The sequence below is a fragment of the Letharia columbiana genome (genome assembly GCF_014066305.1).
Source record: "Letharia columbiana isolate WasteWater2 chromosome Unknown Sc0000015_s0, whole genome shotgun sequence".
NCBI classification, from domain to species: domain Eukaryota; kingdom Fungi; phylum Ascomycota; class Lecanoromycetes; order Lecanorales; family Parmeliaceae; genus Letharia; species Letharia columbiana.
Window position 1 is genome coordinate 378,278 of NW_023501054.1, and position 27,431 is coordinate 405,708.

The window sequence follows — 27,431 nt, forward strand, 5'->3', positions numbered from 1 at the left end:
TCCCCATCTACTACCTTAACACCCCTTTCTTCCCCGCCGTCTCTTTTCCCATAATCACCTTCTCCCTCACTCAAACCCTTCTTCCTCCTTTCTATTCTCGATCTTTTTCATACCCCGACACCAACTTTATTCCTATCTATTCAAAACCCTCGAACAACATTCGTTCACTCTCAAAAGACTGCAGTCTCTACACGACTCAAGGGGCCTTATGATCACCGTATGTTATCTAGATTATGTGATAAGTAGAAAGGAGGCTATGACGTCGAGTCGCGCAAAAAGATACAAGCAGAGAGAATTGTAATGGACAACACCAAGCGATGAGAGGTCGTGCGGCATTGTTCATCTACACCATACACCCACGTAAGGTTCACTTACTAGCTTTTTCTGCCTAGTCAGAAAAACATGATGCAGTGCGGGCCTGGCGTTCTCACACTCTTCGAAGCGCACTAAAAGTTCCAAAATGAAGCATCACGGAAGTTCAGGAGGCCTACAACGAGGTCATGCCGCGAAACAAACCGCCGATTGAGCAGCCCGAGCTAGGATGTGGTCCCAGCAGATACTTCACATCTCATGCCCCGGCAACACAATCGCGTCCGCCGGCGGCCCTCCAAACCTCCCCAACAGGCTTTCCAACCCATTCCAACTAACAAACCCAAGCAGTCTATTCATCACGCTAATGCCCCACGCCGTCTCCGAATTCGCTATCGCCGGCGCCCCGGGCGGCAAACTCTGCGCTGTATCGACGAACGGCCTCATGATACTTTCGTACGCCTCGAAAGCCTTCTCGTAGTCGGTTCCATACCTGGAGATCTCGCCAGCAAGGATGTACGCGCCGACGATAGCGACGGTGGTGCCCATCCCGCTGATGGGAGAGGGACAAAACGCTGCAGCGCCGACTACGCTCATACGGCCTTTCGACCAGCTGTCGAGCTTAACTTGGGCGTTCGACTGCATGTAAAAGTTATCCGTTGTGTCCATACCAGCACGCACACGTGAGGCTTCCCAGCCGGCGTCGGGGAAGATTTTGTGCGTCGACTGTTTCTGCTCATTTTGGGAGAGCTTGCTATGGCTCTGGAGCTTCTCCGAGATGCTGATGATGGACAGGAACACTATTGTTTTGCCCGCATTGTTAGGGCGCGTCAGTATGCAGCGGCGGCCTGGGGCATTGTACCAACGTGCCAAGGTACCGTCGGAGTCTTGGTAGGGGATGCTGAAGTAGGATGTGTACTGGTTCAGAGAGCGTATGCAAGTCTTTTCCGCGTGGGCAAAGATGAGAGAGCGGGTAGGTGAGCCGAGGCCGTCGCTTGCGACGAGGAGGTCGAATTCTCGTTGGGGCGTGGGGTTGGCGAAAGCGTCAAAGATATACTCAGCCTCCTCCCTTGTACCGTCATGAAGAATCTTTGCGAGTGTTCGGCAAGCCAGAACGCGAGAGTTGGACCGGCGATGCCAGCGCCTGATACTAGCATACGTAGTATTGGTATTTTGGATTCCTGGTAACGATTGGAAGTAGGGAGTGATTGGATGATGAAACACTCTCGTGATTGCAACAGCAGCTAGTCTCAATACGGACCAGAAGAGAATCTCGTTCTCGTACTCGTTCCCAAGGAACTTGGTGCCCTCCATTCAACCTCAGAAACGATAGGGACTGGTAACATTTGGGGATCTTGCCGATATCACTTTGTCAGACTCCTTTTCCCACTGCTCAATGCTCTTCCAAGTGAATTCCATAAGCCCTGGACTCATCCTAATCCCAATCCCTAATCTTACGCCCCCCCCATCAGCATTTCTCCAGGAACATCCATCAGCTCCAAAGCGCACATCCTCTTCTGGTCCCAGATATTAAATCCGAGCCTTCTGAAAGGTCGCCAAGATGACTTTTTGAGTCGCGACCTACGATCCATCCGCTCGTGGATAGGTAAGAAGTGGTTCGCGGGACTTGCTCCGTTGGCTGCCTCCGCGTCTTGTCTCCAGGCTTCGAAAGATGGGATCCGTAGGAGGACTGGCCAGGATAGAATTGTGTAATGGTTGGGATTCAAGTGTAGGGGATGCGAGATGCGATGAGGCTTTTTGGATTGGCTGATCGGGGTCGCGCGAGTAGGGAGAGATGTGGTTGTCAAGCAAGAACTTTTGAACGCAATACATCTTGTCAATCACCCAGGGCTTGAACTTGAAAAGTCATTTCCGCATATCATCTGTGGGATAAGACGTATGGGCATCATAATACTGCAAACGCCATAACGCGCGAGCGACCCGCAATGCTTCTACATAGCTCGCTGGCCCAGTCCGAAAAGGTGTACACATGCGACCCTCAGGCCAAGTCACGAACGGATCGTTATCAAAGTTGTGGCTTGGGTTGACTAGGTGCATGGGTCGTATGGCATTGATACGATTGATGTAGGTTTCGAAGAAGAAAGTTGTAAGATTGTGTATGCGAGATGCCACCCGAAGGAGCTCTCGGACGGATACGAGTGTGGGATCGCATAGAAGCGGATACTAAGTTAGCTCGGCGAGAGAGGTTTTGTAGACTTGCTCCATCATATGGGTCAGGCCAGACTCAGGTACCCCATCGTCTGTCCAGGCCTTTGAAAATGAACCAGATATAGCCGGGATGAGCTCGGCCACTTCTGATGGCAGTCTATCGATCAAAGCCTCTATTATTTCGACCGGGAGCTCTTCGAAGATTCCATTGACGGTAGGTGAGGTTTGTGTAAGATGATCGAGAGATGAGAAACCTGGCATGAGCTTGATGATCATGAGCAGGATCGGAGCCGGGAGTTGCTGGAAAATGTCATGCATCTTCAAGGAACTATATATCGATCAAGGGCTTAGAGGAGTCTCTCCTAAAACACCTGCCGATTCGGTAGCTGCGAATGTCAAGTGAGGTGGTTCTGACTTCACAGCAACAGAAATTTGGTGGAAAGATTGAATGCGCCGTGAGCTGTTATTATGCACTGGTTCTATATAGAAAAGACTGCGCCTGATTGATGCAGAAGCACCAGGATCGTGGAGACAGACCATGTTGTTACAGGTCGAGTGTTTCGTCTTCGATCGTGGGGGAATTCAGAAATTTGCCCTGAGCGATAACTGCGACGTCGGCTTTACCTCGGGGGTTAGATCTACTACGGTGTTCTATAATAATTGCCTCATTTTTACTATAAGTAATTTATCTCATTAAAGTTTAATTCTCAGCTAAAATTATAAATAAAATTTATTACTATTTTAATTTATTTATTTAATACGAGTTTAGGCCTATAAATTAAATTCATAATCTATTTTTTTAATTAGAGCTGTCGAGTAAATTTAATAGACGATATTTGAATTTCTTATCTTTGAAGAATTATAAGACTAAATTTAAGTATTCTTCTTTTATTTAAAAGCCTAACCTACGTCTTATAATTTTTAAAAAAAAATCTTAGAATTTTAATAGAAGATAAAAAAGTTATTCTAAAATTAAATAATATACACTTATTTTTTAATTAGAGCTGTCGGCTGTCGAGTAAATTTAATAAGCGAAGTTTTAGTATACGATATTTAAATTCCTTACCTTTAAATATTTATAAAATTAAATTTTAAAATTTATTTAGAAATAAGAAGCGTAAGTTACGCTCTATAATTAAAAAAAAAAATAAAAAATTTAATAGAGAATAAAAAAGTTATTCTATTTCTAAAAGATATATATCGTATTTTTTTAATAAGAGAGATACGAGAGAATTAGCGAGCTAACTTAGTCGATTTAATTAAAGAGCGTAATAACTTTAGATTTATAATTAATTATATATATAAATTTAAGATTTTATAGCTTAGCTCTATCTTATTTATTTATATATACTAATAAATAATAATTATATTAATTATTTATTTTAATAATATTATAACTTTAAATTAAATCTAGTATATATAAAAGAATAAGGTAGGGCTGAGCTACAAAACCTTGAATTTGTATGTGCAGCCAATCATAAATTCAGGGTCACTACGCTCTTTAGTTAGACCGGCTAAGTCAGCCCGCTAGCCCTCCCGAGCTCCCTCATCAAAAATTTGTGTGTAGAAGTTTTACACTTTGAAGTACTCAGCTTGCGATACTATACAGTTACTTTATAATTCCTCAAATTGTAGAGCTCGCTTTGCGCTTTCTAACGCTGTAAAAATTATGAAGTTTGGCCTACTATTGGTGAATTAAATGAACATTCAAATATGGTAGTCATGGTAGTCACACCAGACGCGTCCGGGATCGGATAATAATCCTTCCACCTGTTTGTTATTCTACCAATTCTACCAATTCTACCAATTCTACCAATTCTACCAATTCCACCAATATGAACACAATCGTCTTCGGTACCCCTCGCCCAATTAGAGCCCCTTACTGACGCCCCCAGGCCACCCCTCGGCGAATCCGCTACTGCTGGCAATCGAGGCCGCAAGCGAGCCTAACAGCTACCTACTACTGCTTATAAACGCGTTAGAAGGCCCTCAAAAAGAGCCCGAACGGATACGTCCTCCCCTATATACTCCTCCCAAGCCAGCGATAGGTGGGTTAAACTAACATTCAAATATTGTAGTCACACCAAACGCGTCCGGACGTCATATACTCTCCACGATTCCATATCAAATCATCACTCAGTAAGCGGAGAACACCACTGTAACTTGGCCTGTTATCCCCACTGCATTGAGGAGTAAGAGGAGGAACTACAACAGGCAAATGCGGAGAACACTGCGGAGAAACCAAGCGGCAACAAGGCCACCATCGTCAAGAACACGGCTCAGCTCTCCAAGATCCCACGTCATATGCTCTCCACGGTTCCGCATCAAATCATCACTCAGCAAGCGGAGAACACCACTGCAACTTGGCCGTTCCACATCAAATCATTACTCAGCAAGCGGAGAACACCACTGCAACTTGGCCTGTCATCCCCACTACATTGAGGAGCAAGAGGAGGAACTACAACAGGCAAATGCGGAGAACACTGCGGAGAAACCAAGCGGCAACAAGGCCACCATCGTCAAGAACACGGCTCAGCTCTCCAAGATCCCACGTCATATGCTCTCCACGGTTCCGCATCAAATCATCACTCAGCAAGCGGAGAACACCACTGCAACTTGGCCGTTCCACATCAAATCATTACTCAGCAAGCGGAGAACACCACTGCAACTTGGCCTGTCATCCCCACTACATTGAGGAGTAAGAGGAGGAACTACAACAGGCAAATGCGGAGAATACTGCGGAGAAACCAAGCGGCAATAAGGCCACCATCGTCAAGAACACGGCTCAGCTCTCCAAGATCCCACGTCATATGCTCTCCACGGTTCCGCATTAAATCATCACTCAGCAAGCGGAGAACACCACTGCAACTTGGCCGTTCTATATCAAATCATTACTTAGCAAGCGGAGAATCACTCAACTTGGCCTGTCATCCCCACTATATTGAGGAGTAAGAGGAGGAACTACAACAGGCAAATGCGGAGAACACTGCGGAGAAACCAAGCGGCAACAAGGCCACCATCGTCAAGAACACGGCTCAGCTCTCCAAGATCCCACGTCATATCAGTTCTCCACGGTTCCATATCAAATCATCACCCAACAAGCGGAGAACACCACTGCCACTAGCTAGCCTATCATCCCCACTACATTCAAGAGGAGTAAGAGGAGGAACTACAACAGGCAAATGCGGAGAACACTCGGAGAACACTATGGAGAACACTGCGGAGAAACCAAGCGGCAACAAGGCCCCCAGCACCAAGAACACGGCTCAGCTCTCCAAAATCCCACATCATATGCTCTCCACGGTTCTACATCAAATCATCACTCAGCAAGCGGAGAATACCACTGCAACTTGGCCTATCATCCCCACTGCATTGAGGAGCAAGAGGAGGAACTACAACAGGCAAATGCGGAGAACACTGCGGAGAAACTAAGCGGCAACAAGGCCACCATCGTCAAGAACACGGCTCAGCTCTCCAAGATCCCACCTTATATGCTCTCCACGGTTCTACATCAAATCATCACTCCGGAACGATGCATATTTGGACGAATTGAAACCGTCCGATGTCTTGCTCTGACAGCTATTTCATTATTCGAAAGATTTCACTGCGGCAGGAGATAATGTGGGATTCACACCACTAATTGGCATGTTGTCTCCATTTCTTTCCGGTATTTCGATACTTCTTGCCATAAGGACATGGCCTTTCTCTGTTTTTTGTGGGCAATTATTACGGATCAATCCTCCACACTCGATACACCTTCCTAATTAGGCCTTAGCGCGCCTCTCTCCGTACATATATATCTATATGTAGGTCAAAAACGTACAGTAAGCGATTAGAGTTCGATTTGACTTAGAAAAAATCAACCCCAAAAAATTTAATTAATGGTTAAAAAAAAAAAAAAAAAAAAAAAAAAAAAAAAAAAAAAAAAAAAAATTTTTTTTAAAAAAAAAAAAAAAATTTAAAATAAAAAAAAAAAAAAAAAAAAAAAAAAAAAAAAAAAAAAAAAAAAAAAAAAAAAAAAAAAAAAAAAAAAAAAAAAAAAAAAAAAAAAAAAAAAAAAAAAAAAAAAAAAAAAAAAAAAAAAAAAAAAAAAAAAAAAAAAAAAAAAAAAAAAAAAAAAAAAAAAAAAAAAAAAAAAAAAAAAATATAATAAGAAGTATTAAAATATCGAAAAGAAATAAATATAACTGTTACGGATCAATCCTCCACACTCGGTACACCTTCCTCATTAGGCCTTAGCGCGCCTCTCTCCGCACATATGTGCCTGCAGACCACATAGATTAATGAACATCTTTTACACCACACCACATATATGAGTCACACCATATTATTCCTTAACAAATGGTAGCAACACCTGGCCCTACTTCATAGGATATCCAGGCGTCATCAGACGTTTACGCAAAGCCTGCATCAACACCTAATAGTGCAACGCTCCAAGCCGGACCTCCAACACACTCGCTGTTATCGAGTACCTTTTGACAAAAACCCACGTCCAAATCGATCCTTTTGATAGGCCTGTCGATCTCATCATGTCTGGCTCTACGAGAGGTCAAAAGCAACAACAAGAGGCTGAGAAACAAGCCGCCGGCGATAACACATCATTCGTGACCATGTCAGAGCTAGAAGCAATAATGCAGCGTGTCGTTATCAGCATGACTACTAATATAACTGCCATGGAAGAAAGAATGAACACCAGAATAGCTGAAGCCAGATCAAGACCTCCTTCACCTGCTCCGCAAATGACTCCACAGCAATCAAATCAGCCTCCTCAGCCTTCTCAGCAGCAAACCTTATCTACCATAGTCCCCGCCCCGTAACCGAAAGACAAGAGGTGGAGACCAGAGGAGATTGGCGAATTTGACGGTACCGGTGATGTGCAAGCATTTATTGATCGTATCCGAAGCGTGGCTAGCCACAAGGGTCATCGACTAGTACAGACTCACCTTGACACGGTGTTGAAGGAAACAGCATTCAAATGATACCATTACGAACTCATAGACGGCTCCAAGTTAGGCCTAAACTAAGCCACTACCATTAAGCCATGGTGCACCGCAATTCTCAAGCGATTTGGGCCTCGCTACATCGATCTCATCACTCAGCTAGAGGCGTGTCATTACACCCGAAAAGATGCGGCCAATAAGAAGGATGCTACGAGCTACGTTCAGGAGGTATTACGTATTACCAAAGGCCTTGATTGGAACGATCACGTCAAATCCGGAATTAACACGGCCTTTCATCATTTCGAATCAAGCCTTCAGCAAACACTCGATCCGCCGTCAGACTTGAATAGCTTCATTGACCAAGTGCAGATACGACAGCAGGGTTGGTTCCAGATTTATGCTGGCTACGGGAAGCCACGTCCACCTGATCCCTACCCGAGGCCCCAACAGTCCTACCAACCTCGTCCACAGCAACAGCAGCAGTACAAACCCTCATATCCATATCGCCAGTCACAGCCGCAGGTGCAGCCGCAGCCACAGCCACAGCCTGCACGTCCGCAGGTCTACTGGGGTGAAGAGGAGGACTACGTGTACGATGCACCGGCCGACAGCTACCATATGGCCCTTACATACCATCCCGCAGGACATACACCACGTCGCCATGGCAACACTCATGACGGTAGTGGGAATGAAGCTATGGTCCATTGGGCCTCTGCAGGCGATGATCACCGGTGCACTCATGAGGGCTGTACCCACTATCATTGAAGGACATCGGACGATGCATATTTGGAGGCAATTGAAACCGTCCGATGTCTTGCTTCAACATCCATTTCATTATTCAAAAGCTTTCACTGCGGCAGGAGATTTTGTGAGATCCACACCACTAATTAGCCCGGTGTCTCCATTCCTTTCCAGCATTTCGAAGACTCATTCATGCATGCATACTTCTTGCCATGAGGACATGGCCATTCTTGTTTTTTTGTGGGCAATTGTTACGGATCAATCCTCCACACTCGGTACACCTTCCTCATTAGGCCTTAGCGCGCCTCTCTCCGCACATATGTGCCTGCAGACCACATAGATTAATGAACATCTTTTACACCACACCACATATATGAGTCACACCATATTATTCCTTAACAATAACGTATTAATTAGTAATATAAATTCTATAATATCTTCTATCGTAATTAAATCTTTCGAATAATGAGATAGCTATAGATATCGAATAATTTTAATTTATTTAAATATATATTATTCGATATTCTTTCTATAGAGATTTAATTAACTATAATTATCGTAGTAAATTCTTCTCTTATAACGTTATTATAATAATATATTATATTAATATAATAGAGATAATAGACTAAGTTATAGTAGTATTCTCCGCTTACTAAGTAATAATTTAATATGAGATCTTAAAGAGCTAAGTCGTATTCTTAACGATAATAATCTTTATTACCGCTTAGTTTCTTCTATAATATTCTTTATAATATTCTCCGTAGTATTCTCCGTATTTATCTATTATAGTTTCTTCTCTTATTTCTTAATATAGTAGAGATAATAAGCTAAGTTATAATAATATTCTTCGCTTATTAAGTAATAATTTAATATAAAATCGTAGAGAGTATATAATATAAAATCTTAGAGAGCTAAGTCGTATTCTTAATATTAGAAGTTTTATTATCGCTTAATTTCTTTATAATATTCTCTATATTTATTTATTATATTAACTTCTCTTATACTAGCTAAGTAGATTAATATAAGATTATAAAGAGTAGATCTATTATATTATTACTGCTAATAACTATCTCTATAATATTCTCCGTAGTATTCTTTCGTAGTATTCTCTATATTCGTTTATTATAGATTCTTCTCTTATTTAACTAAGTGCGAGGATATCGAGAATAAATATATTTATATTAATGAAATTAATAGAATTAGTAGAATAGTAAAAGAAGAATAATTATATAAATAGATAAAAGAATTATTATTTAATTTCGAACGCGTTTAATATAATTATAATATTTAAATATTAATTTAATCTATCTATCGCTAATTTAAGAGAAATATATAGAGAAAGACGTATTCGTTTAAGCTCTTTTTAAGAGTCTTTTAATATATTTATAAGTAGTAGTAGATAGCTATTAAACTCGCTTATAACCTCGATTATTAATAATAGCGAATTCGCTAAGAGATAATCTAAGGGTATTAATAGAGACTTTAAAAGATAAATAAAAGAGATATATATATCTAAATCGAACGCGTTTAATATAATTATAATATTTAAATATTAGTTTAATTTATCTATCGCTAGCTTAAAAGAAGTATATAGAGGAGAATATATTCCTTTAAGCTCTTTTTAAGAGTTTTTTAACGCGTTTATAAGTAGTAATAGATAGCTATTAAGCTCGCTTACGGCCTCGATTACTAGTAATAATAAATTTATTAAAAAATAATCTTAGAGCGTTAATAAGAGACTTTAAGAGATAAATAGAAGAGATATATATATTTAAAGTATTTAGTAATATATCGAGAATAAATATATTTATATTAGTAAATTAATAGAATAGTATAAAAAAGAATAATTATATAAATAGATAAAAGAATTATTATTCGATCTCGAACGCGTCTAATATAACTATTATAACTACTATATTTAAATATTTATTTAATCTATTAATAGTAAATTTAACTTTATAATTTTTATATAATTAGAAAGCGTAAACTAAGCTCTATAATTTTCGAAATTATAAAGTAATAATATCTATAGAGAGCTGATTATTTTAGAGTATAAAACTTCTATATATAAATTTTTAATAAGAAAGCTCGAGAGGGCTAGCGGAGCTAATTTAGTCGATCTAATTAAAGAGTGTAATAACTCTAAATTAATAATTAACTATATATATAAATTTAAGATTTTCAAGCTTAGCTCTATCTTATTCTTTTATATATACTAATACTATCTATATAAATAACTTATATATACTTTTCTAAAATCTTTATAATTATTCTCTTATTTAGATTATAATTTCAACTATAAGTATTTATTCTAAACGAGTAAAGGTTTATAAATTAAATTTATAATTTTTTTTTTAATTAGAACTATCGAGTAAATAGATAAGCGATCTTTAATTAGCGAACTTTAATAAGCGATATTTAAATTCCTTACGCTTTAATAATTATAAGACTATATTTCAAAATTCTTAAAAATTCGAAAAGCCTAAATAGCGCTTTAAAATTAAAAAAGATAATTTTAAAATTTTAATAGAAAATAAAAAAGTTATTTTAAAATTAAATAATATATATCTGTTTTTTAATTAAGGCTATTCGACTATCGAGCGAACTCTAATAAGCGATATTTAAATTTCTTACGCTTTAATAATTATAAGACTAAATTTTAAAATTCTTTAAAATTCGAAAAGCTTAGATTAGCGCTTTAAAATTTTAATAAAACAATTTTAAGATTTTAATAGAAAATAAAAAATAAAAAAGTTATTTCTATTATAAATAACGTATATCTATTTTTTTAAATAAGAGATCTCGATTTAAGAGCTATTCGAGCTAATTTAGTCGATCTAGTTAAAAGAGCGTAATAATCTCGAATTTATAATTAACTATATATATAAATTTAAAGATTTTTAAACTTAGCTCTATATTATTCTTTTATATATATTAATAATAATATATATATAAAATATCTCGATTAAGATTTCTATATTTAAAAGTATAAGTAGTTATTCTAATTATTATTCTAATTAACGATTTAATAAATTCGATATAATAGCTATTACTATTATAGCTATTACTATTATAACTATTACTATTATAGAGATCTATATCGAAAGTTCTATATCTATTAAGACTCTTACGCTTAGACTTCGAATAATATCTTATCTAAAGAACTATCTAAATAATACGTCTAGAGTTCTTTAAAATCGCATCTAGTTCTAATTAGATTTCGAGGCTTAATATCTCTATTAAGCTAAAAGAAATATCTAAAATCTCATCTATACGCTATAAAAAGATATTTTTAAACTTCTTCTCTATAGAACTACTTTTCGAAAGTAGAGTTAGAGCTATACTAGTACGGGTATAGAACTTTTAATATAGATCTCTATATAACTATTACTATTATAACTACTACTATTATAACTATTATATAATAATAGATTATTTAAATAATAAATAATAATAGTTATAATAGTAATAGCTATAATAGTAATAACTATAATAGTAATAACTATAATAGTAATAACTATAATAGTAATAGCTATTAAAATATTAGATATATAATATATAGAACGAATAGATTAATTCTTTAAAATCTCTTCGAGACTAGATTTTAAATATAGTATAAAATTAGATAATTAAAAAATACGATAATTAAAATATATAAGAATTATATTTTAATAATAGTTATAGTAATAATATCTATAATAGTTATAATAGTAATAGCTATAGTAATAATAGCTATTAAATTAAATTTATCGAATTATTACTTTATTAACTAGAATAATAATTTAAATAACTACTTATATTTCTAAATATAGAAATTTTAATTAAGAAATTTTATATATATATTATTCTATAATATAATATTATATATATATTATCTTCTAATATATATCGCTAAGATTCTATATCTATATTAAAAAAAAGATATAATATCTAACTTTATTTATATTATATTCGAATACGATATAATATTACTTAATATAGAATATTCTATAATATATATTATATCTTTTCGACTAGTAATAATAGAATAAAATATAAGCTTTTAAATAAAAAAAGAATTTTTAAATTTAGTCTTATAAATATTTAAAATAGAGAATTTAAATATTACTTATTAAAAAGTTATTTATTTTATTTAGAATATTCTTTTATATAAGCTTAGATAGTTAAATAATAATAATTTAAAAAATATTAAAAACTATTTCGCTTCGGCTTCGTTCTCAATTCGAATTTATTAATCTCCCTCGCTTACGCTAAGTAATGGGGCGAGGGACCTCGACGGGGTTTCGGGGGGGGGGTTGGGGTCGGAGTGAGGTTTCGGATCGAGGTTTCGAGTTTTCTTAAAACTTCGACCTCGCCTTAACTCGGAGTAAAGTTTTAAGGTATACTCCGTTAATTCGATAGATTTTAAGTACCCCTAAGCGACTTCTAAGCGATTTCTTTAAATTTTAATATTATATATTAAAAATAGAGTAAAATAAAGTATAGAATATAATATTATAATCTAAATTAGAGTATAAAATATAGATACTTAAAAAAATATTTAGAATATATATAAGATTATATTTATAAGATATTAGAAAGATATTATAAAGATAATAATTTTAAGTTAATTTAATTAATAGACTTAATAAAGTAATAAGATATTCTTATTATCTCGATAGAAAAATCTTATTTTAATCTTACTCTATCTTATTAAAACTTTAACTCGAAGCGAGATAATATAGAATACTTAAAATATCGTCTTATCTCGCTTCTATACGTAGCGTACCCTCGCTAAAAAATCGTAAAATCGTAAAAATCGTAAAATTATAAAATCGTAGAATTCGTAAAATTTATAAAACTAATAAAAACTTTAAAAATTATAAAAATAATAATAGTTATTATTATAATAAAAAGATTATAATAGATATTAAAGTTAATTTCTTATTAATTAATTTTAAATTAATTTTCTAGAAATCTATTATTAATATAACTTCTCTTTTTTCTATTAAAATTTTATTATTATTTTTTTAAATTATAAAATTTAATCTACGCTTTTTAATAATTAAATTTTTTTAAAGTTTAATCTTTTAATTTAAAGTAAATCTTAAATTAAAATATTTTTACTCTTCGAAGTTCGAGAATCGAATTCAATCTCGAAATTAGATTTAAAAATAAATTACTTTCTATAAATTTAATTTATAGATCTAAACTTATAGTTTATAGATAAATATATATAAAGAAAAATATATTAAAATCTAATTAAGAAATTATATCGAGTATAACGAAGTTATTTATAATAATATCTCTATAACGAGTAAAGGCCTATAAATTAAATTCATAATCGTTTTTTTTAATCAGGGCTGTCGAGTAAATTTGATAAGCGGTCTTTGATAAGCGATCTTTGATAAGCGATATTTGAGTTTCTTATCTTTAAATATCTATAAGACTAAATTTAGCAATTCTTTTTCTATCTAAAAGTCTATATTATATTCTATAATTTAAAAGAAAAATCTTAAAATTTTCATAGAAAATAAAAAAGTTATTTTAAAATTAAATAATATATATCTATTTTTTAATCAGGGCTGTCGAGCGGACTTTGATGAAGCGAACTTTGATGAGCGATATTTGAATTTCCTTACGCTTTAATAATTATAAGACTAAATTTAGAAATTCTTTTTTTATCTGAAAGTCTATATTTCGATCTACAATTTAAAAAAGAAATCTTAAAAAGTTAATAGAAAATAAAAAAGTTATTCTATATGTTAATAATATATACCTATTTTTTTAATAATTACGAACGTTAATTTATTTACTCGCGATATCTAATTAAAAAGCGTAGACTCTAACGAATTAATAATTAGCTATATATATAAATTTAAGATTTTCTAATTTAGCTCTATCTTATTCTTTTATATATATTAATAATATTTAAGCGTAGAAATTATTCTAAATAATAACTTTTCGAAATTATAGAGATATACTATTAAAATTTATATAGATATATCTTTAACGAGTATACTTAAAAGATTATATATTAAAAAAAAACTTACTTATATAATAAAAGTAATTAAATAGTAGTTAATACTTAAGAGTATAGAATTCGCTTAAGAGTTATAGACTTAATTCGAGAGTTATAAAATTAATCTAGATCGATCTAAAGATCGAAAAGATATAATATATAATATGAAATTCAAGTAATTTTCGAGATATCATCTTAAAAGATATAGGATATTTCTAATTTCACTTAGTATTTTATATATAAATTATCGTATTTTAAAATCCTCTCGTATAAAATAAACTAGTCTCGTTATAGAGCTTTAAGAATTATAAGCCTCTATAAATAGATTATAAAGATATAAATTTTTAAAGAAAAGAAGTAAAAGTTGAAAAATTCTAAGTTTAAAAAACCCATATCTTTTCGACTAATACCCGAAAGTCTTAAGTATATTCGAAAATTCAAATCTAAAAATTTAATCTCTTTAATTATAATATACTTTAACGAGTAAAGACCTATAAATTAAATTCATAATCATTTTTTTTGATTAGGGCTGTCGAGTAAATTTTAATAAGCGATCTTTAGTGAGCAATATCTGAATTCCTTGCTTTTAAATATCTATAAGACTAAATTTAATTTTTTAAACCTATTTAATATCTATTTTTAATCTAAAAGCCCACATTTTATTCTATAATTTAAAAAAAAAATCTCAAAATCTTAATAGAAAATAAAAAAGTTATTCTAAAATTAAATAATGTGTATCTGATTAGGGCTGTCCGACTGTCGAGCGAACTTTGATGAGCGATATTTGAATTCCTTACGCTTTGATAATTATAAGACTAAATTTAGAAATTCTTTTTTTATCTGAAAGCCCACATTTCGTTCTATAATTTAAAAAAAAATCTCAAAATTTTAATAGAAAATAAAAAAGTTATTTTATGTGTTAATAACGTACACCTAATTTTTGATAAGGAGGGCGAGATTTTGATGGTTGCGGACGTTACTTTATTTACCCGCGATGTCTAATCAAAAAGCGTAGACCTATCGAATTAATGATTGGCTACACATACAAATTCAAGGTTTTCAAGCTCAGCTCTATCTTATTCTATTATAGTATACTAATATATTTTAAATATTATATATATATTATCTATTTTAATTTTTTTCTAAGCGTATAATTATTAGTAAGAGAATTTTATATCTAATTTTAAATAGCTTAAAGATTAATAAAAACGAATTAGATCATATGTAACTCGATGATTTAGAAAGTATCTTAAGAAGAGCCTCGAGCCAGCTTCGAACTTTCAAGGCCGAATTACATATATACCCGTCAGCGAAATTATTTCACACTGATCTCCAAGACATCTACAAACACCAAGCCACATATTTCCTGGAACACAGTTCCATGTAAATGAGCCGTCCCTTTCCCGCCTCCCAAATGTTCCTTCAACGTACCCCAGAGTGTTCGAAGACACCCAAACTCACCACAAGAGCCCGTCCAAAGACAGATTCGTTCCCAGGCCCCAGATCGAATTCGAAAGAACCGCCATGTGCACTCAGACTCCCTTACCGATCCACATGTGTGATGATCCGAGCTTCCCTTGAGCGTAACATACAACGCCGCTGTCACGACCCCGTCTTTGAAGTTCGACAGTCCGACGGCGTCGACGTCTTCTCTTCTCGTACCAATCCACAACGGACGAGCAGCCAACTAAGCGCCGAACGGTACTCATATCATCCCACCTTCTTAGTCCCTTGACATGCAGAGCAGAAACCCCCCCCCCTGCGCGGAATCCACGTCCGACAGACCCTCCCCTCCCATCTTCAACCGTGGAACCCCAATTCCGCACGACAGCCTTACCCTCCCTTTGGCACCCCTCGTTGTGCTCTGCGCAAGCTCAACAATCCGCTCAACACCATGCATCAAGAGGACATTGCTCGGGCCCCGCGCCGGTTTTTCGCTCTCGACGGTCCCTGTGCAGGCGGACGCGATTCCGGTAGTCTGTAAAGAAGGCTACGAGTGGAGACAGGAAGGACGACTTCGCTGCTGATGCCCTCTCCGAGTGCGCTGGCATTTAGCGAATTTGTTGGCGGAGGAGTCGGCGGGTCGATTTGCCGCTCGTCTGGATCCTCCTCGTGCGTTGAATGGTTGTATATTAGCCAGCGAGAGGGAAATACAGCCGCTGATCGCAATGCCATGCTTAACGCTCTGGGGATGAGGTCATGTTGCTTCGTTGGGTCTCTTTGAGGTCGAGGAGCTAGGACCCTTGGGAGATGCTGGGCTGATTTAGGCGAAGAGACTTTGGGTAGAGGCAGTGCGGAGTCTGCCCTAGGGTTTGCAAGGCCTTTGGATCGCGTGTTTTCGGTAAGCTTTTATTGTAGGACGCGAGTAGACTGCGGAGAGGATCTGTGTGGTACGGTGCGCTGAAGACGGAACTCCTCTGTTTAGGTTTATTGGAGAACGCGATTTTGTTGTAAGGACATTTTAGCTATACCCTTAGCTTTTTCGGCCATGATGGCACGGTCAGATAACATCCTGCAGGACAACGTCGGACGCGATGTCGCGTTGACCCCTGGTAAATCTCAAGATCCACCCCTTCCGCTCCCCAATCATTGCATTCTCACCCACTCAATCAATCGGCCCAGGAATCAACCCGGTCGATCCAAACTCCTCCCCCAATGTACAAGTAACCCACACCGTAAACCCTCCCACCGTATCCATCCACTCACTCCTAAACTGCGTCACCCACCCCAGCCGCGTACTCTCCAACAGCTCCTCCAGCACACCCTCAACAAACTCTCGATTCAACCGGCCACTCGCGGTCATGAAATTCAAATGGAAAACGCCCCGTCCGATCCTGAACGCCCCTTTCGTTGAAGCGAGCAGGTGGCTGAGAGCGGAGTCGGACGTCTGCTGCAGTTCTTTGAGGCTGGAGGAGTAGAATGTTTCCATGGCGGTGGCGACGAGTTGGACGGGCAGCATGGTTGCGATTTTGATGTAGCGGACGCGCCAGGTCGGGGTGCCTGGGACGCCGGGGATGGTGGCTGTGTGGATCGTGGCGCCTTTTGGGACGGGTGCGACTTTGTTGTGCGGGATGGACGGAAGAAGATGATCGTGCGGATGGCTGTTTGGATCGGATGTGGTTGTCTTGGTGGCTGAAGCGTCGTGATGAGAGAGTCGAGCTGCAGGGAACGAGAGCGGGTTCGCGGATAAGATGACGAAGAGGCACACGAGCAGAAAGGTCATCAATTGATACATATGTTCTCGAAGATGGCTTAGTCTTCGATCTCAAATGCTGGAAATGAGGCGAAGAATGTAGCATTGTCGTGATGGCATCTCCCAACAGACGAGCACACTGACAGCCGCGATCGATGACAGCAAGCGACAAGCGTGCAGCGAAGTAGCGACGACTTGGAGAAGCGCATCAACTCAGTATCCCTGCTCCAGTAGTGCCAGAAGCACCACGTCGTTTGTATAGCTCGAATGCGTCTAGTGACATTAGCAATTTTAGCTTCAACGTGAACGTTCTTTGCCTTGAGCCCAGGTGCTTAGCCACGAAACTCGAAATCAACATCAACTTCGGGCCGGAAAAGAAGGCAGTATGTAGCTCCTCCGAAACGGAACATACCCAGCTGCCTCTTGACCCTCATGGGCCGTGACATCTTTTGGGTAACCTTCACACAATCCCACATCCTGGAAACACATGAGACCCATGTCAGGATTCTCCGCTTTCTTGAAAATGCTGGCTCTTGTGTTGAAGTGCGTGGAATGTGCTACAGACTTTTCGGACCGTGTGCCATCCAAATACTCTACTGAACGTTCAGGGTGGTATGCTCCAGGAACCACGTATGCTTCCACGAGAGTACCGGTGGCTGGACTGTGCCAGCGATGATAATTGAGCGAACCTGAGATTGGCTTGGTAGACTCTGCCGCCAACGAATTGTGGTGCGAGAGCCTCGCCGGCAAGCATATGATGGAGCGAGTAGGGTTCTTCGTTCAGCCGGGAACCATCATATGCTTCGATACCCCAACCTCCACGGCATGGAGCAGCCTCGCAGGCATCGATGACAACGCTTTCATCTCCAGTGCATGCAATAAGACGGACCCCAGGCCAACACTGGTGCGTGAAGTAGCCATCCCGGAAAGTGAAGCCGTGGTATGGAGTCGCCGGATCGCAGAGCAAATCCGAGTCAGAGATTGGCATGGCAGCCATTGCAGCTGGACCGGGCCAAGCTGTATCCTTGTCGCTCCCTAGCACACATCTTGGGTCTGACGTGGCGAGAAAAAGCGCCCACTCATTGAGTATCTTGCGCGATTAGGCATTGACCTTAGGGTGGGGTAGAATGAGCGCAGCTGGCAAGAGTGCCTATAGGCCATTTGGCCATGTGGGCGATTGGTACGTCGATCTGTGCTTCGCTGTGGCAAAGGCGGGTGCGCCATGGATGCTGAGGTTGAGGGTCGTTGGCATTGTTGTGTGGTCACAGATTTGGGGCTGCCTAATGGGGTCGTTGTCGTGTGGCGGGTCTGTGGGAATTTGATCGTACATCTGTGGTGAAAGGGTTTGTAAAGTCGCGAGTCTTCTTCGATCGGGATCCTGAAATCTGCGATGACGGGACAGACAGTACTGGAGATTGAAATTTCGCCTCCGATCTCATGGTCCATGTTTTGGAATTCAAACTTCCTCAGCAGTCTGTCCTAGGGCGGTAGAAGTGCCGCGGGTAGGATCTTGGGGCGGCCAAAGCTGATGGAAAGGATGTCTGAGTGTGAAAATGTTCCATCAGGCGATTCGGAGAGTCAACTTCAAGGGAACGATGAGCAGGAAGAAGAAAGAAGTTTCTGTTATCACGAAGATGTTCACCACTGTTCGGATTGGCGATAGCTTTTTCGTGTTCCGGTAAAGCCAAAGACACTGAATGAGGGTTCACCAACGCATGACGACAATCAACTTGAATGCTACTGGTGACAAGGTAAAGATGCTGCGAACTAAAGAAGAATGGATACTGATTGGAAAAATCATGATGGGTCAAGCAACAGCAGCCTAACCCATACTGGATCTAGTCTCCTGCACTGTGACCGCAAGATACTTTAGCGATGTTCTTGCCTTCTCTCTTCCGCTTTCTTTTCTCTAGTGTCACTCAGAATCAACCAGCATTTTCCCACTTCTTATTTCCTCTTTTTCCTTCCTCATTTCCGTCTTTCCTACATGTGCCCTCGGATTGGAGTAACGTGTTGAAAAGGAATGACAATGTTATGTTGGTTTCTTCGGCCTGACCGCCATATGCACACCTTCGGGCTTCAGCCTGACGTGCCGATAACCGATTCCGCTCTTTCGGAGATTCGGACTTGAGCGTCACACTTGTGCGTCTCGTCTTTTCCAGCATCCTGGGTCATGGTTTGGCTGTAGGAATTTGGGTGGAGGGACCTCCAAAGGAATGCGCGAAATGAAGGGGCCAGCTGACCACCATGCAACGGAGCCTCCACGTACTACCCTGCATTTAATCTCGCTAGCCTTCTCTGGTCTTTATACATACTGACATTCTTACCAATCGTTTAGCTTTTTATCACATCGCACATATGCCCTCCTTTCTTGCTGTGATAAGCCTCCCAATTCCTATCACTCTTCCGCCGATCATGTTTCACCACGTGTATGTGTTGCTCGCCTTTGCTAGCCTGTAAGATCTCCTCAAGAGGTCAGGAGTCTTGATCTCATACCTACGTGGACCTCGACAGTTTTGTGAAAGCGTTGACGTCTAGACCTCGATGGGCTGAGGCTGAGCCTGGAGACCGTACGCGAGTCATCTCACGTAAGGACATTCGTACACCTATCAATCGAGGCTTTCGATGGTCCAGACTATCAGTCATTCTAAGGAGTCAAATCAATCATGACTGAAACTCTACAAACGGTCCGCAATCGCGTCAAGTGCTAAAACGTCCAAGCTGGTCTAGATGAATAGTCCAAGATCCGATCCGCATTGAGTTTCATTAGAAATATTGCTACCGAATTCTGACATATGTGCCCAAGTCGTTCGTCCACTATACTGTGAACGAGATTGAGGTTAGACCTGCCTTGTCATGAATCTGCCAATCAGGCCGCCAACTGACAGTTCCGATTATGAGGCGAAAAAGACCACACGGCCCTGGACCACATGGCTATAAACTGGAACTGCTCCGCGGACGAAGTCCAGAACACTACTCCGAGAATTGAAGACGTACCATCTCCAGCATTGCCACTATACGATTAGGAATCATACTCACTGACGCGTTCTTGGTCAAGAAGATCCCTAAGGATGCCGGCCACCGATCTTCTAGGGGTCTCCGGTGCGGAAAAGTAGCTAATGAGCTCGCCGCGATGTCGGCATTGGTCGACCGCCGAACGTTTTGAGAAATGATAGCATCTGCTTACCACCCACAAACTCCTTCACGGCTTGTAGAGCATGGATAACCAGTCCGCTTGTAACGTCAAAACGCCGTGCCGAAGATTCGGGTCGGCATTGAAGGGTTGGAGGAAGCGGAAGATGGGGCTGTGAAATTTGCTGGGGTGGAGCGATTGATCGTCTCGGTGACGGTTTCGGGGCGACCGTTGAAGAAGTTTGCAGGGGGCAGTCTTTCCAAACCGAGACAGATACGGAAACCAAAGCCATGAGTAATTACACGACAAAGGTATGTCAGACATTACCTGAGATGTCTCTGCGCTAAGGATCTCGCGTACAGAACCTTCCCCTGCCACAAGTGTGGAGCTAATCCGTAAGGCTCTGTTCTCTGCAGGCACATCCTGAATCAAGCCTCCGCAACAACTTCAAGGGCGCATCTTCCACAATGTCAACACAGTGCTCGTCGGCGCTCAACTCATTCTTCGGAAAGCGCTCGACACCCGCAATCAGACAGTGACTTATCTTGCTCTACGTCTGAGTCAAGGCTCACCACTATCCATTAACAACCACATTGCTACGGCAATAAGACGCAAGCGACTCATAACCGGACGCAAAGCATTCCACAACGTACTCGCATCACTACAAACAGCCTCGGCGGTAGACACCTTGTTGCGAGAGTGTTCTCCGATATGGCCTTTGACACGGCCTCAAATGCCTCCAAGCGACCGGTGAACGTCCCCATGCACGACATGCTGCCTCGAAGCCTGAGTTGACCGAAGACACGCTCCCTGCCCTCCTTACTATCGCCCTCGCTTCTTTCAATCGGCGCGGAGCCGTCTCCCACTATCAAGGACCCCACACGCGCTTATCTTGTCAAGAAGGACGGCTCGGGTGAGAAGTTCGGTGCTCATGAAATCAACGACTATGTGGTCAAACCGGCTAGGGATATGTTCCGGCTGCCGGGCGGGATCTGTGGAGGAGGATGATATACCCCCTGGGAACAATGGGGAGGTGACGAGGACAGGGCTGTAAGACAAAGCACATGTATAGTGGCAATCGGTGGATGCGATGAGGAGCGCAGGCTTCCACGACTCCAGTCTCGTAGATGACACAGTTTGGCCATGATGGTAGTGATAATGATGGTGTCCGTTATACTGCGGGACAGGCAGTCGTGATGGTAGTGGTGGCGATGGATATCTGTTTACTCTACCTGTGTGTCCGAAAGGGGTGTGAAGCCTGGACGCCAAGCCGGCTAAGGCTGGATACACGGTAGAGGGAGTCGGCGATGCCTAATGCTTGACAGACAGTCTTCTGAATCCACACCTGCATTTGCGTTAAGAACTCACTACGTATCTATTCGCTCGACACGAATTTTGATTGTTGAAATCAGATTCCACATCCAAGGTTACTGAAGATTTGTGGCAATCTTCGCAGTAAACATGGTCCTCTGATTTGCGTATGGAAAGTTATTTAACATGGGAGTCGTCTATTGGAACGCAGTGTTTTCGTCAAAACATAAGCATCATCTGAATCAATGCGAATATCTGACTCCAAAGCCATTCTCCGATCGTAAAATACAACGACATCGTTGTTGAATCTGAGGATACTCTGTAATGTATTTTGGAAATTCTGCGCTCAGACGTTCAGCCAGTCAGCCAGGGTCAGAGCTAGGGTAACCTGAAGAGGCTTAGCGAGCACGTCTGAGGAGTTGATCGCGATAGAAATGTTTGGCCCACCTCGGCTGACTCCGAGCTGTGAAGTCTTACTATTTCTTGCTACCTATTACCCCATCCCTCACACACTTTTTTCGAAGTTCTTGTCGAAAAATAATTCGGGGGCATAACCAGCCCTCAAAGTTGAGGACAAGATAGCTCTTTAGGCACCGAGGCAGAAGATACACTTTCCATTTCCCCATCATCTGCAGCGAACGATGAGCAAAGACGCATGACATAAACATGCATCGGAGGCGGCTCGAAGGAATGAATCAATCGTTCTAGAACAACTCTCAGCCTCACATGCAAGTCCCGGGCACATGCATGAACTCAATGCATCACCAGCATCAAAGAGCGGTCACCCCCGATGCACGACGCATGTGGCACAGCGAGGGGGTTTTGGCCCTTCATTGGTGCGGATATAAGTTAAACGCCAGAGCGCAGAGATGCGATTGGCTCCTCCGTTGACTCGCCCGGGTAAGAAGAACACGTAACTCCCAAGCATGCACGTCGGCGCTCCCTATCAACGCAAGATCTCCCTTGCGATCGGTTGCGATTGGCAGAGATGCCTTGGGACTCTCCAGCTGTTCTTCACAGGTTCACAGCTGATTGAAGGTGTTGTAGCAAAAGGCAGACAAGGCAGCAATGAATTTGTCCCACGAAGGACTTCACTGGCGTACAGGCTGAAGAGTACTTAGACAGCTGAGCGATGATTATGACTGAAGGTGAATTCGAATTTGGATTTGCTCTCTTTGAAAAAGGGGAACGAATACGATGTTTTCAAGGCGTCTATAATCTGATCTCTGATTTCTGTTTACTGTGAAGAGATTAGATTGAAAAGAAGGCGAGCGGTGAAGGATTTGTAACGGGTGCCGGGGAGAAATAGAAAATCCTTTCGCTTTCCTCCGGCTTGAAGAATGATAGGTGCGCTAAGCCTCGCTTAGGCGGGAGCTTACCTTATCAGAATCATAGTGGAAGCCAAGAGTCAGCCTTATCCGAACTCCGAGATGCCGAAGCAGCAAAGAAGGTCACTTCTCCGGTCACCCTCCTTCTTCTTCATCATGCATAATGCATAATTGACAGGCTTGCTCTCCAATCAAATATCTTTCCATCTGCGCGAAGATGACCCATGATTCAAATATCTCTCATTCATCGTCAAATGCAGACCGCTATACGTGGCAGACTCTAACGTGGAGGGAAATGAATATCCCCTCGCCACTTCTAAGGTACTTTCTGGTGCCGAGAGAGATTAAAAAAAAAAAAAAAAAAAAACACGGGATCTTCCTGATGAGCAGCCCAGTGATTGGATATGAAGTCCTCGCGGGATACGAGCATATCACTCATCCCTGAACGCCCATGCATAATGGAATTCTCCGACTGGACAACCCTACGTCTCGGCTCGACTGCTCCGGAGAGTCACGAGCAACAGTCCTGCACCCCTATGGTCCCCTATGCACGCAGGGTATAATAGGGGGTAAATCGATCCATGTGGGAAAGAAGGCTGATTGGTACCTGAACATACCGAGGATGATACAGCACTGGGTGAATACCTAATTTTGATTAGGCCAAGCGTAAGCCTGACGTACATGAAAGTCTGAAGCGACGCAGCCTTCTCGAAAAGGTTCAGCTTGCGGATTTCATAATACCCTCTTTACCTCAGGTCTGAGACGTAGGTCTTCATATTAAACTCCAACGACTTCTTATGATTGATCGGACATCCGTGTGTATCCTGGCAATACCATGTCCTTGACAAAGCCCGCCCCCAGGGCTCGCCCTGCGGTCCCGGCGACCCCGACCAGTCCCCGCGCCGAAGAAAACCAAGGCTACCGTAGAGGAAGGGCTATAAGATCATGTCTGGAATGTCGTCGCCGGAAAATGCGATGCAATAGATCACGGCCGTGCCAGAATTGCAACAGATTCTGCAGGGACTGCGTGTATCTTGCCTTCCCTGACTGGCCGTCCGGTGCGCCAAATAACGCCAATGGGGAAGGCAGTGCCCAGAGTCCGGCCCAAGGTGGCGGCCGAGCTTTTCCATCATACGAATCCAACCAACATACCGGTCTTGTCCAAACTTCTCCGTCTACTCACCACCGCCTTGGCTGTGACTCAGACGCGCTTGCCAAGCACCATGGACTTTACGACATGGATGCAGATGACGAGCCTTTAGATGTGGCCATACAGGTTGGGAGACTTAGCATCACGGAAAAAATCGGAGGCTTCTTCAGGCCTCATGTCGCCAGTCAGGTGAGTACCTTTTCATTCCTCTCTCGGGCGCAACCTTCTTCGGTGGTACCTGTGACACCCGGAGAGCACCCACAACTCAGAGCTAACATTATTCTCTGTAGCTTGATGCTCTTCTATCTGACACAGATCATACCGCGCGCCCATACACCCCCCAGACTGCCTATGGCGCACCCATGGTTCAGCGTCCAACCCACCTGGGGGCCGCATCAGCTTTTGCTCTGGTCAAACGGGTTCTACCCCTCGAGCCTTCATCTGGCTTTCTGACCACCGCATCACAGTCCTTTCTCCCTCAACCCGGGCTTGAGCTCCCAACTGGCGATGAGCTCACTCTACTTTACTACCAATATTGGTCTGCCGTGGACTCTCTTGCTCACATCATTCACAAGCCCTCTTTTGAAAGAGATTGTCGCAAGTACTTGCTGCATAGTCAGGTCATTGACGCTGCTCCCGTATCTTTCAAAGCCCTTCTTCTCGCAATGTGTCTGGCCGCCGCAGTCAGTCTACCATCTATGCAAGCCGAGGAGGTATTGGGCGTCACGCAACAGACGCTTGTCGGCAGGCTCAAAATTGCGACCGAGAGGGCTTTGACCGATGCCAATGCCATGAGCTCTGTCAACGTACAGACTCTTCAGGCTTTCACGGTCTACCTAGTAAGCTCTAATTTCTTCGGTCAAGAGCAATGCACTTGTCTAACGTACGACAGATCCCTCAATATCGTGCAGAAATCTCAAGGTCGCATACCGTCTACGTCGGAACGCTCATCCGCCTTGCAATGAGTGCTGGTCTCAATCGCGATTCTAGCGGTCCAAGCATGGATCCCGTCGAAGGTCAAGTACGCAGACTGCTTTGGCACCAGATTTGCTTTCTCGACCTCCTCACTACCGAGGCTCAAGGACCTCAACCAGTAATCCGCGATGGTAGCTTCGATACGACACTGCCGTTGAACATCAACGATGACGCTCTCGACTGGCCAGACAATAAGTCAGTCCCTACGTCTGGGTGGACAGACGCGACTTTTTCTATCATACAATATGAATGCTGCATAGTGATCAGACTCATCTACGCACAGCGGTTGGCAATAGAAAATGGCCAGACTGATCTCAAGACCGCCCGGAAGAAGGTTGGTGAGCAGGAAGCTCGCATCGAGCGCAAATACCTTCATCATCTCGACAAAGCCATACCCATCCAGCGCTGCGCCAAACTTGTTGGGCGGCTCTTTACCGCGAGATTCGATGCGATGCTATTACATCAACATTGGCAAATGGACGTTAAGAGTGAATTGCAGATGAACATCCGAGAAACGTACGCCTATCTCCCTTCCCACAGAGCCAGCAGCAACTTCTCCAACGTTCCGAGGCTTACTTATAATCTATAGACTCGTCGAATCTTGCCTTGCAGTATGCGAATGCGCCGTCGCCCTCGACACCGACCCGGACCTCGCACCCTGGGCCTGGTACGCCAGAGCATACCAGCAATACCAGGGATCTATCTATCTCCTCATGGAAGTCTATCGCGAACCCTCTACCCGCTACGCCGATCGCATCAACCAGGTCCTAGACCATGTCTTCGAAGCTACTCCCCACCTGAGCAGCACGGAGAGAAGCAGAAGCCTTCTCCAACTCCTAGCCGAGGAACTTGACAAGATGACGCAGCTTCGCAAAGTCAAGCATTCACAGTTCACAGTGTCGGATAATGGCAGTAGCAGTCCGAACGACCACACAGGCATGGCGAAAACCCCAGAAGACGGTCAACATTGGAATCATTGGCAGCCGGAAGTGATGTATCCGCAAGCCTACAGGCACAATCTGCCTCCTATGAGCGACGAAGGGTGGTGGCCGATCCCAGTCCAACATGGGATGCTTTGTGACTCTACGGTCCCAGAGCACCATGGGTACACGGGCCCACAACACCATGACTACGGCTACGGTATGGGCTCAGGTCCTATGTAAAAGGGATCCGAATTAATAAGTCCGACTCGAGAAGTCTTTGCGGGGAATTGACGGAAAGATGGACGTGTGGCTCGAGCCTTCGGAGGATTCATGCGTGCTTATCTCAAAGCCTTGCGCAATCCCATCCCTGTTCAATGTAATATTACAAATATCTTGCCCCTTTCATCCACCCAATCCCACCGCACTTTCCCTCTCTCGCCTGCACTGATTAACAAATCTCCCTGCCGCATTCTGCCAACCTTCCCCGCCGCAGCGAATAAATGACAACCGATTCGACAGAAAACCTTCTACCCGTCCCCCTCCCCCACCCCACTTCCCACACACCGCATACCCGTCCGCAGCACCTTCGCATTCCACCCCGGTACACAACCCCTCTCTTCCTCGACCCACCCATCCCAGACCCATCCATCCATCGATCGATCCGCAGCGAGGGCCAAAAACGGTAGACCGATCACAAGACCAATGACCAACCCCCTCTCCCTCCACTTGAACCCCCAACGTGGCGCGATGCACAATGACGCACACGTCAGCGCGGGGGCCAAGCCTCCAAATCACGCCGATGGAATTTTTTCCCCGCCGTCAGCCTTATGTGCTTGCCTTGGCATGGGTGGTACGTGTATACATGTTTACATGGTACTTACCTCCAAATTTAACAACCCATCCCCTAGAATACCAAGCACAAGAACATCTAGCCGTTCCATTGTACGTACATAGCCACTACCATATCACTCGCCACGTCCAGCGCGCGGACGGAGGGACGACGGGGCTCGGATACGAAGGATGGGGCTGGGAAGGGGTGGGGTGGGGTGGGGCAGACTCGGCACAGCACAGCACAGCACGGTGGGAGGCTCGTATTCGCGACTGTGAAGGAGACGGTTTCCTTGGCGGTGGTGGTGGCCGGGGATATCGGGTTGGGGGTAAAGTAAGTAAGGAAGGAAGGCGTTTGTATATTTGTATATCTGTATATATAAATAGATAGATAGATAGATAGGTACATAGTCATCCTACACACATATAC

General features: G+C 41.7%; 8 protein-coding genes across 8 annotated transcripts; 2 read left to right on the forward strand and 6 right to left on the reverse strand.

The window, feature by feature from the left end:
• Positions 1-561: 561 nt before the first annotated feature.
• HO173_005482 (uncharacterized protein) lies at positions 562-1,623 on the reverse strand (the record flags this gene model as incomplete). The annotated part of the gene is made up of 1 exon (XM_037307398.1): positions 562-1,623. The coding sequence occupies one exon, from the start codon at positions 1,621-1,623 to the stop codon at positions 562-564; it is 1,062 nt and encodes a 353-aa protein (XP_037165736.1).
• Positions 1,624-1,890: 267 nt separating this feature from the next.
• HO173_005483 (uncharacterized protein) lies at positions 1,891-2,142 on the reverse strand (the record flags this gene model as incomplete). Its single annotated transcript, XM_037307399.1, has 1 exon — positions 1,891-2,142. The coding sequence occupies one exon, from the start codon at positions 2,140-2,142 to the stop codon at positions 1,891-1,893; it is 252 nt and encodes an 83-aa protein (XP_037165737.1).
• A 351-nt stretch (positions 2,143-2,493) lies between these two features.
• Positions 2,494-2,796, reverse strand: HO173_005484 (uncharacterized protein; the record flags this gene model as incomplete). The annotated part of the gene is made up of 1 exon (XM_037307400.1): positions 2,494-2,796. The coding sequence occupies one exon, from the start codon at positions 2,794-2,796 to the stop codon at positions 2,494-2,496; it is 303 nt and encodes a 100-aa protein (XP_037165738.1).
• Positions 2,797-5,660: 2,864 nt separating this feature from the next.
• HO173_005485 (uncharacterized protein) lies at positions 5,661-8,183 on the forward strand (the record flags this gene model as incomplete). Its single annotated transcript, XM_037307401.1, has 2 exons — positions 5,661-5,981; positions 7,518-8,183. The coding sequence occupies 2 exons, from the start codon at positions 5,661-5,663 to the stop codon at positions 8,181-8,183; spliced, it is 987 nt and encodes a 328-aa protein (XP_037165739.1).
• A 7,876-nt stretch (positions 8,184-16,059) lies between these two features.
• Positions 16,060-16,650, reverse strand: HO173_005486 (uncharacterized protein; the record flags this gene model as incomplete). Its single annotated transcript, XM_037307402.1, has 2 exons — positions 16,060-16,481; positions 16,632-16,650. 2 exons carry the CDS (start codon positions 16,648-16,650, stop codon positions 16,060-16,062), a joined length of 441 nt encoding a protein of 146 aa, XP_037165740.1.
• A 115-nt stretch (positions 16,651-16,765) lies between these two features.
• Positions 16,766-17,383, reverse strand: HO173_005487 (uncharacterized protein; the record flags this gene model as incomplete). The annotated part of the gene is made up of 1 exon (XM_037307403.1): positions 16,766-17,383. The coding sequence occupies one exon, from the start codon at positions 17,381-17,383 to the stop codon at positions 16,766-16,768; it is 618 nt and encodes a 205-aa protein (XP_037165741.1).
• Positions 17,384-17,561: 178 nt separating this feature from the next.
• On the reverse strand, positions 17,562-18,350 carry HO173_005488 (uncharacterized protein; the record flags this gene model as incomplete). Its single annotated transcript, XM_037307404.1, has 3 exons — positions 17,562-17,626; positions 17,766-17,830; positions 18,043-18,350. 3 exons carry the CDS (start codon positions 18,348-18,350, stop codon positions 17,562-17,564), a joined length of 438 nt encoding a protein of 145 aa, XP_037165742.1.
• A 6,012-nt stretch (positions 18,351-24,362) lies between these two features.
• On the forward strand, positions 24,363-26,413 carry HO173_005489 (uncharacterized protein; the record flags this gene model as incomplete). The annotated part of the gene is made up of 4 exons (XM_037307405.1): positions 24,363-24,464; positions 24,566-25,114; positions 25,168-25,766; positions 25,840-26,413. The coding sequence occupies 4 exons, from the start codon at positions 24,363-24,365 to the stop codon at positions 26,411-26,413; spliced, it is 1,824 nt and encodes a 607-aa protein (XP_037165743.1).
• Between the last annotated feature and the right edge of the window lie 1,018 nt (positions 26,414-27,431).